The following is an 11,172-nucleotide window of genomic DNA, read 5'->3' on the forward strand; positions in this document are numbered from 1 at the left end:
TTTCCGAATTTTTTTTAAACTTTATTCTCCATTACATAATGGGATCTCTAGAATTGAAGTATATCTCCAATTGAAATATATTTCCGAATTTTTTTTAAACTTTATTCTCCATTACATAATGGGATCTCTAGAATTGAAGTATACCTCCAATTGAAATATATTTCCGAATTTTTTTTAAACTTTATTCTCCATTACATAATGGGATCTCTAGAATTGAAGTATACCTCCAATTGAAATATATTTCCGAATTTTTTTTTTACTTTATTCTCCATTACATAATGGGGTCTCTAGAATTGAAGTATATCTCCAATTGAAATATACTTCCGAATTTTTTTTAAACTTTATTCTCCATTACATAATGGGATCTCTAGAATTGAAGTATATCTCCAATTGAAATATATTTCCGAATTTTTTTTAAACTTTATTCTCCATTACATAATGGGATCTCTAGAATTGAAGTATACCTCCAATTGAAATATATTTCCGAATTTTTTTTAAACTTTATTCTCCATTACATAATGGGATCTCTAGAATTGAAGTATACCTCCAATTGAAATATATTTCCGAATTTTTTTTTTACTTTATTCTCCATTACATAATGGGGTCTCTAGAATTGAAGTATATCTCCAATTGAAATATACTTCCGAATTTTTTTTAACTTTATTCTCCATTACATAATGGGGTCTCTAGATTTTAAGTATATCTCCAATTGAAATATATTTCCGATTTTTTTAACTTTATTCTCCATTACATAATGGGGTCTCTATATTCGCATTAAAATATTTGCAATTATAAGTAACATATCAAAAATGTCTTTCAACGCATTTCCCATACGACAGTAATTACATTTCCGATTCTTTCTTTTGTTGGTTATATATTTTTCTTTTGCTGGTTAGATATTTTTCTTTATACTGAACATTCTATTTTGGTACCTTTTACTAAACATAGAAAATTATATTTCTCATTAGCAAAATATATATTTCACAAAGTTATAATACAGCACCTTTTCTTATATGTCCTTTATTTCAACACCCATACCTACAGTGTATGTGTGTGTATATATATATATATATATATATATATATATATATATATATATATATATATATATATATATATGTATTTCAAACATTTTTATGCGCTAAAAGACACACACGCACACAACACACACACAAACACACACACACACACACAAACACACACACACACACATATATATATATATATATATATATATATATATATATATATATATATATATATATACATATATATGTGTATATATATATATATATATATATATATATATATATATATATATATACATATATACTTACACATATTCCAGGAAACATGCTTCACAAACGCATAGAACTAAAAAGCAAGATTTTTACCTGCATACCCTAGTATGAGAAAAATTGAACTGAATATCTATAATGAAATTAGTGACATTAATATATCAATGTAAGGCTAAGTAAACAATAATTATTATTTCTTCTATCTCATATGATGAAAGCAGAACAACTTGCATAATGTAACATAGGGAAGAAATCAATGTAGATTTCTTTGAAAAAAAAAAGTAAATAAAGGATTAAATCATAAGCCAATAAAAGGTTTAAATTAATCGAAATCCTATTAAATGGAAGTTAATAAAAATGAAAAATATCTATATGAATAATATAATTGGAAAACCAAAACGAAAATGAAAGTCGAAAAGCGATGAAGACATTAACATAAAAATTCCATTTAGAAAAATTAACACTGTAAAGGTAAAATAAAAAATGTAAAGCATATACATCACAAGAGGTGAACATTAAAAGTTGAGCAGTAAATCGAAATCTATAAGAAAAAAATTACTGATATTAAAAAAAAAAAAAAAAAAAAAACGTAAAGTATAAAAATAAAAATACAAAACATATGTGTAAAAATTTATATGTCAAAACAGATCACATAAAGAAAAAAAAAATAAGATTATAATATATATAAATCAAAATCTATAATAACAAAAAATGATAGATATGTAGAAACAGAAAACGTAAACGAGAAAAATAACACACACACACACACAAAAAAAAAAAGTATAATGACGAACATGTATACACCAACACTGGAAAAAAAAGATTAATGAAGTAAAAGTAAATTGGGAAAAAAGCCGGCGAGCGGATAACGGGAACAACAGTAAACAAACAAAAAAATATAAACAACAACAACAACAAAAAAAAAAAGAAAAAAAAAGTGAACACTCATCCTGACAACCATCTGGCCATTTCATCTACCGAAGTGGAAATTAGGAATGTCCTTTGACTTTCAAATATGAAATGAAATGAAGTAAAAGAAAAAAAAATAATTCCGTGAAATATGTGAGATATGTAAAAATCCTTTTCTTTTACCAAGGGCTGGATTTCAACTTTGCCGTTTCGTGATACCTAAAAAAAGAAGGAAATAATAAAATAGGAAATAGAGTTGGTATCCGCTGGCACTCAAAAATGTATATGAGAGAGAGAGAGAGAGAGAGAGAGAGAGAGAGAGAGAGAGAGAGAGAGAGAGAGAGAGAGAGAGAGACTAATTTTTCATTCCAAGAAAAGAATTAAATCCCCAAGTGATACCAAAATGATGAGAGAGAGAGAGAGAGAGAGAGAGAGAGAGAGAGAGAGAGAGAGAGAGAGAGAGAGAGAGTAATTTTTCTGTTCACAAAAATTCAAATCCCCAAGTGATACCAAAATTATCACAATAGAAAAAAATAAAACTTATAATTACTGAAATATCTAAAGTAAGATAAATCAAAAACAAAATCTGTTTTCGATGGGTCATAACCTTGCTTGATTCATTCCTATTTCATTAATTTGGCCAAATAGATAAAGACGAAAATTCAAAAAATTAACAAAGTGGAAAGACAAAATAATGAAAAAAAAATAACTTTAACTGTAATCTCATAAAATAGTTTTTGGTCTGATATGAGCATGCTGGTTTCATTAGTACTAAAAGATAACTGTAATATCATGACGTACCGAGAAATTAATTGTCTCATTTACAGAATCAATTCCATACAGATGAAAGGCATTGAATTCTTAGAAGTAAATCTACTTATTCTCTATGGAAAATTCAACGAGTTCTATACAGATGAAAATTCTTTGACTTTTCGGACACATCCATCGCTATCTTTTCCCAGGAAATAAGTTTTCATATTTGTCTGAGAAAACTCGATGAAAAGATATCAAATTCGATCTCGAAAACTTTAAAAATTTCAATGGTATTCTGACCCTTTCCAATTGATAGTTTTCAAATATATCCCGAGAAACAGATTCAATGATGGCAACTGTTTATATTCAAGAAACAGCCCCACACAAGCTCGATAATTTTTCGTAGTGTCTGCAACCTCACTATCCTTGTGAGCTAAGGATGTAGAGTGGGGTTGGGGGAGCCTATAAGTCTACCTTCCGAGTCATCAGCAGCCATTGCCTGGTTCTCCCTGGTCCTAGCTTGGTTGGATAGGGAGCTTAGGCGCTCAAATGTATATGCGACCATTCTCTAGGGCAGTGTTTCCGAACCCTGGGGTAAATTACCCCAGTGGGGTAATGGACCCGTATTTTTGAGGTAATCAAGATGTTCTGAAATTGAGTTATTCACATTCCCATAATTATTGCCATAATTCATACACAAAATCTGCAATAATTATTTTAAAGGAAAACTCAATAATGGAAAAGTTTGCCTTTGTTTTGGATCCTTAAGTATAAGCAGCCAATAGCGGGCTACATGATCCATACAGTTCATCAGGTGGCTGCAAAAAACATTAGATGTTACCGGGTATATGTTCAATGGGGTCATTGATTAGTTGGAAATGAAATTTTAGGGTAATCATTTAAAAAAGGTTGGGAAACACCGCTCTAGGGGATTGTCCTGCTTGCTAGGGCAATGACACTGTCTGCCATTCACGAGTGACCTTTAAACTCTTAAATCAAGCGGAACCGTCATAGACGCAACGACTTGAGAACGTTTCATGAAATCTTTTATGTCTAGTTGGCATTAAATGTGAGCTATGATTCTGGCAATCAGTTGATGGGGTGGGTAAACGACCTCGTGCAAAAAGGCATATAGCCAGTAAGTTCATCCCACAAAACTTATAAATTATTAATTCAACCATTAGCACCACACCGCTGAAGGGTAACAGGCTTCATCAGACGGTTATAAACTTCTGATTTTCAGCTAGTTTGTTTGGGAGTGAGGTTGCTACCCCTACGCCTAGTCCACAGGATATTTCAGGCTATATATACCGATGACGTCCGGTATTCCTTAAACGTCACCTTGACTTTCAATATTTGTGCACATTACTTTTTACGTCAGATTTATTTTATGTTAATACTAATATACGCGACTCTTAAAGAATGACGGCTAAATATTTAGATAGATACACACGCATCCCCCCTCTCACCACGGTATGACTACTTCCTCTCCCCCACCTGAGCATGACCGGATGTATATATATATATATATATATATATATATATATATATATATATTATATATATATATACATATATATAGATATGTATATTATATATATATATATATATATATATATATATATATATATATATATATATATATATATATATATACACACACATATATATATATATATATATATATATATATATATATATATATATATATATACATATATATATATATATATATATATATATATATATATATATATATATATATATACATATACACACACAAACACACACACACACACATATATATATATATATATATATATATATATATATATATATATATATATATATATATATATATATACTGTACATAGCCTCCATTATCCACCATAAACTATCAAAAATTTTGTGCAATAATCAGTTTCATCTCTGAATATAATCCGTCTGTGTCGCTGTGTCTGTCTGTCTGTCTGTCTGTCAAATGTCCTCTCCAGGAGATTGAAAGACTTCGCCTTTGCCCATTTTGGCGACCAGTCCTTATCCTTACACAGGAGAACACCCTTCCTATTCATCTCGCTCGGCATCCTATCTAGGATGTTAGGAGAGAGAGAGAGAGAGAGAGAGAGAGAGAGAGAGAGAGAGAGAGAGAGAGAGAGAGAGAGAGAGAGAGAGAGAGAGAGAGAGAACATATCCCAGTGGGTTGAATGAATGGGTCGTCTTGGTGATGTAAAATGATCTAAGAAAAAGCTACGTAAAATACCAGATAAATTATAATATGATATCTATTTAAAAAAATTATGTATCCATAAATTAAAAGATAATTCTTTGTACCACTGGAGAAATAAAAAAAAAACTAAAGAAATAAATGAATAAGTATGAATAAAAACGATATAGAAAATCGGCAAGAAAAAAATAGATACAATAAAATCTAAAACAGTCATCAAATAAACTGTTAGGATGAATTAATCAATAGTTTGAGGAAAAAAATTCAAAGACTTTTGGATAAAATCTGATAATTTTGAAAAAAAAATCAGATTAAAAAAATTCAAAGAATTTAGAAAAAAAAATTAACTTTGAAATTAAATTTTAAAGAATTCATAAACTAAATTTCAAAAAAAATATGTCCTAAATTCCAAAGAATTCATAAACTAAATTTTAAAAACTTATGTCCTAAATTTCAAAGAATTCATAAACTAAATTTCAAAAAATTTATATCCTAAATTTCAAATAACCTTAAAACTTAAATTCAAAGAATAAGTTTTCATTCCACGTAACCGTTGACGGTTCTTGGAGTCGTTTTATAAAGAAATTTAAGCAACAGGGTATTATCCAATTATCATTATTTTGGATTAACACATCATCATCATCGCTTCCTACGCTTTCTGACGCAAAGAGCCTTGGTTAGATTTCGCCAGGCGTATCTATCTTGGCCTTTAAATTCAATACTTCTCCACTCATCATTTCCTATTTTAAGCTGATTAATAGTCCTCAGCCATGTAGGTCCGGGTATTCCAACTCTCCTAGTGTCTTGTGGAGCCCAGTTGAAAGTTTGGTGAACTAATCTCTCTTGGGGAGTGCGAAGAGCATGCCCAAACCATCTCCATCTACACCTCACCATGATCTCATCCACATATGACACTCAAGTAATCTATCTTGTAGTTTCATTATTAATCCTGTCCTGCCATTTAACTTCTAATATTTTTCTGACGGCTTTGTTCTCAAATCTACTAAATCTGTTGGATTAACACAAAATAAGTTATTTTAATGTGCACCACATCTGGGTCAATTAGCATTATTTATTTTATTTCCATATGGGACGGTTCTTTTTTTAGCCTTCTTGAAAAACCATCTAAATTATACTATGTGAAATATAATCAACCAATTCCCTCTGACTGTATATATCCGAAAGATAGGATTTTCTATAATAAAGATAACAAAATACCTAATAAACGATTAGGTAAGAATCCTTTTGGTACCCCGTCTAATTATCATACAGAGAACGAAAGCGGACTCACGGTTATCAAACGTTACTCGCACTTATTAATAATAAAAAGTTCTTTGCAGTTATAAAGATATTTACCTGAAAATCGTTTCGTTAATGCTAAAGGATTGTTACGTCATCTCATTCAGGCATCCATTATCATTCAAAATTTCATTAGTAGGCAGCAGTTGTAGTAAGTGTGGTAGTAATAGTACATAGTGTGGATGAGAATAGATTAATTACGAAATTACATGGTAGTAAAAGTACAACAGTTTTAGCAGTTACTGTAATTAGGTATGGCACTAACGCCCTATAATAAGTGCCTCCCTCACCAGTTCACATTTCTACACACGTGGTGCATCTTCATGATTACCAATGTAATTATGCATAGTGATCCTACGTCCTTATGATACAAGCCTAAATTAGGTCATCATAAACTGGCAATACGGATGAATGAATTAGGATTTGCTATTAAAGTCACTTAAACATGACTTGATATGCTTTTGATTATTAACAAGTTATACCCGTATTACAGCTACCTAAAATAAACAGCAGCAATAAACAAAAAGCAGACTTGAATCTTTTATTTTGTCGACTATGATCCCTCGTTAAATTCAACTTTCAAATTTTCCTTTGGTTCATTATTGCAAAACAGCTGATTTAATTCATTATTTTCTATATAATCTTGTCATAATTAAAATCTCATGAGTATACCCTTTACCTCGATGCCATTCAATTGACTTTATAACCTTCATTTCTTTATACCTCACAAAAATACTCTTTTCATCAAGTTGACTTGAATCTCTCAAGGAGATTTTGTTATATTTGCTTTTTATCAGAATCAATTCTTGCAAAGCAAAAATATATCTGATTTTGTTTTCGTCTGTGAGTTTTTTTTTTTTTTTTCATTCTAGAACTTACATATACATATGTATGATTATTTCAATGTATGAATATTTAAAAAAAAGACACCAGTATTATATGATAATTAAAAATTGCAATTAAATTTGCCTATTTCTAGTCATTATAACAGAGCCCAAAGCAACAAATCGTATTTATGTCATAATTTGCACTCAAGATAACTTACCGAACTTGTAAAAAAAAAAAAAAAAAAAAAAAAAATCCCATTTCTTATGTTTTTAGCCATTACAAATGCACGAGAAATAATTAATCCCACATGTTAATTGTATGCGAAAAATAATTATCTTTATTTACTTATTCAATTTTCTTTCAATTTGCAGATCCAGTAACGAGTATAGGGGACCGTCTGCCCGGGGGGCTACCTCCCCTGGCCAGACCTCGCCCAATGATACACTCCCCACTTCAGCCTCTTCTCACCTGTAGGCCTCCGTACCTAAGTAGTAAGTCATGATGCTTGTCGTACGATCTTTATTAGCCTAATACCGTCTGATGACTTTAGTCACTAGACACGACCTTTGTCACCTTAGTCACTGGACATGACCTTTGTCACCTTAGTCATTGGACACGACCGTTGTCACCGTAGTCAATGGACACGAACTTTTTCATCTTAGTCATTGGACACAAACTTTATCAAATTTGTTTTTGGATATAATCTTCATCATTGGACACGACTTTTGTCACCTTAGTCACGGGACACGACATTTTTCATCTTAGTCATTCGACAAGACCTTTGTCACCGTAGTCATTGGACAAGACCTTTGTCACCTTAGTCAATGGACACGAACTTTTTCATCTTAGTCATTGGACATAACCTTCGTCACCTTAGTCATTGGACACGACCTTTGTCATATTTGTTTTTGATACGACCTTCAACACTGGAGACGATTTTTATCACCTTAGTCACAGGACAACAACCTTTGTCACCCTAGTTAGTGGACATAACCTTTGTCACCTTAGTCATGGGACACGACCTTTGTCAAATTTGTTTTTAGATACGACCTTCATCATTGTGCACTACTTTTGTCACCTTAGTCAAAAGACACACCCTTTGTCACCTTAGTCATTAGACACGACCTTTATCACCTTAGTCATTCGGCACGACCTTTGTCACACTCATAAGTACTTCATAACTTTTGCAATCAATTAGCAATATCACCTTAGTTATATTATATTTTTCTTAATCCTAATAATATGTTCCGATGTTCACCGCCTTAATACTAAGTCCTGTACTATGTCATCTCAGTAGTAATACATGACACCCTTTTATACCCAAGTGTTCTTTGTCACCTGTCTTCATGCGTTTGGTTTATTAATCCCTTTGGGTCTTTAGTGATGAATGAGAAAGCAAAACAATAAACACCTAAACAAATCTTCACTGACATACAAGGCATACTTTGTTAGAAATAGTGTTGCTAGTGGTAAACATATTCTTAATTTCCCTATAAACATTTTCTTAATTTCCCTGCGAACATATTCTTAGTTTTCCTGTGAACATATTCTTAATTTCCCTGTGAGCATATTCATATTTTTCCTGTGAACATATACTTAATTTTCCTGTGAACATATTCTTAATTTCACTGTGAATATATTCTTAATTTCCCTATGAACATATTCATAATTTTCCTGAGAATATATTCTTAATTTCCCTATGAACATATTCATAATTTCCCTGAGAACATATTCATTAATTCCCAGTGAACATATTCTTAGTTTTCCAGTGAACATATTAATAAATTCCCAGTGAACATATTCTTAGTTTTCCAGTTAACCTATTCATAATTTCCTTGAACATATTCTTAGTTTTCCTGTGAATCTATTCATAATTTCCCTGTGAACATATTCTTAGTTTTCCTGTGAACCTATTCATAATTTCCCTGTGAAGATATTCTTAGTTTTCCTGTGAACCTATTCATAATTTCCCTGTGAACATATTCTTAATTTCCTTGATCTCTAAAATGGCCACCCACACTTGATGTGTAGGCTCGCTTAGTAATGTGCTTAAGAGGTAGATCTTCACAAATAGGACTTATATTTAGACAAATACAAATCTCAAGAGACAAATTAATCACACATTACTCACGAATGTAATTTTGCGCAATGTTCCATTTGAATGTAAACCAATTAATGACTCAAATTCTTAGTTATACTAAATTATCTTAAACTTTTTAACTATATTTTAGATTAATGAGATCTTTGTTATTGTATGGACATGAGTCGTGGTACGAAAATGAAACAATCTGAAACAGATTTGGAAGATTTGAGAACAAAGCCCTCAGAAGAATATTGGGAGTTAAATGGCAGGACAGGATTAGAAATGAAACTATAGGAGAGATTACTCAAGTGCCATATTTGGTTGAGATCATGGTGAGGGGTAGATGGAGATGGTTTGGCCATGCTCTTCGCACTCCCCAAGAGGGATTAGTTCACCAAACGTTTAACTGGGCTCCACATGGCACTAGGAGTTGAAGAACCCAGGCCTACATGGCTGAGGACTATGCAGCGTGAAGTAGATGATGACTGAAGAATTATTGAATTAAATGCTCAAGATAGAGACGACTAGCGAAATTCAACCGAGGACTTTGCGTCAATAGGCATAGGATATGATGATGATTTAATCAAAACGAAAAACAATTCTTGTAAATACTAAGATCATGGTGATGATGCAATCGACACAAACAAGTTGAGGGTTTCTAAGCAGCGTAGGGATGAATGACGGAAGAGCCGTATCAAAAAAAAAAAAAAAAAAAAAAAAAAAAAAAAAAAAAAAAAAAACCCTTACGTAGTGATAGCCATATTGATGACGTCACTTCTCAGCCCCAACCAGGCAGGAGTGCTCTTCATTCTTTAGTTTTCAAAATGGAGAATCTTTCACTCATTTTAAACTGGAATCCATTGCCTTCTTTCAAACAGTATCCCTACCTCCCCCCTCCCCCTACTTCACCTTTGTGATCTCTCCCTGATTTCTATAACTCTTACGTAATCACAAGGCGAGCCATTACCGGCAATCTGTGTGCTTGGGCATTGTTCTTCGCTCCCTTCCTCTCTATTTTTTTCTATGCACTATCTGGCTTTCGAATTCTCTTCCTCCCTTGGTTTTCCTTAACGCCAACTCCCTTTTATGAAAAGTGGATTTATAGCTTTGTTTGCGGTAAGCCTTCAAAATACTTTCCCATAAGCTTCCATCTTCTACAACCTGGGTTTTTCAGCTTCTTTGGTTTTTTAACAGTTCTTTCCCAATCTCTTTTTATTCTTAAAGCTTCAGTTGAATACAGGCCCTTAAATGACCGCCCCAACGGCCTCCTCACATAAAAATCTATTTCTAATGAGATTTTATCAACTTTTATGAAATTGGGTTTGAATTTCGCTAACCTGTATACGAACACCTGAATATTAATCAAATCCTAAATAGAGTAATATCCTAAATATACTAAATATAATCCAAATAAAAAATTATCCAATGATTAAAAAAATTCTAATCGTATATGCTAATTTTACAGAAACATTATTCCCATAAAAATGAGTTGAAATTCAGCTAACTTACATAACCCATCTGGACGTTCATTACGATCATAATAGAGTCATTCACCGGATACATAACTATGATGGTAATAATGAAAGCAGATTGGAATACATTGCATATATAAAACCTAATTAACATGGGAGGGGATGAATCCATTCCCTGTGAAGGATACCATCGTCCTGAGGGAGCAAATGCTAATAACGGCTGTGTTAGCAACTTTGTACTGTAATTAACGAGACCTCAAATGTTATTTATTAACAACTGTTTGGGTAAATATATCTTTTGCGATT

General features: G+C 31.8%; 1 protein-coding gene across 1 annotated transcript in view; it reads left to right on the top strand.

Moving 5' to 3' along the window:
- Dbx overlaps window positions 1–11,172 on the top strand; it is a 58,502-nt gene that overhangs the window by 32,747 nt on the left and 14,583 nt on the right. Inside the window, exon 3 of the mRNA XM_068385289.1 lies at window positions 7,679–7,802. Within this exon, the coding sequence (XP_068241390.1) occupies window positions 7,679–7,802 (124 nt within the window). The remainder of the gene's footprint in view (window positions 1–7,678; window positions 7,803–11,172) is intronic.

Source organism: Palaemon carinicauda, chromosome 13, assembly GCF_036898095.1.
Source record: "Palaemon carinicauda isolate YSFRI2023 chromosome 13, ASM3689809v2, whole genome shotgun sequence".
NCBI classification, from domain to species: Eukaryota; Metazoa; Arthropoda; class Malacostraca; order Decapoda; family Palaemonidae; genus Palaemon; species Palaemon carinicauda.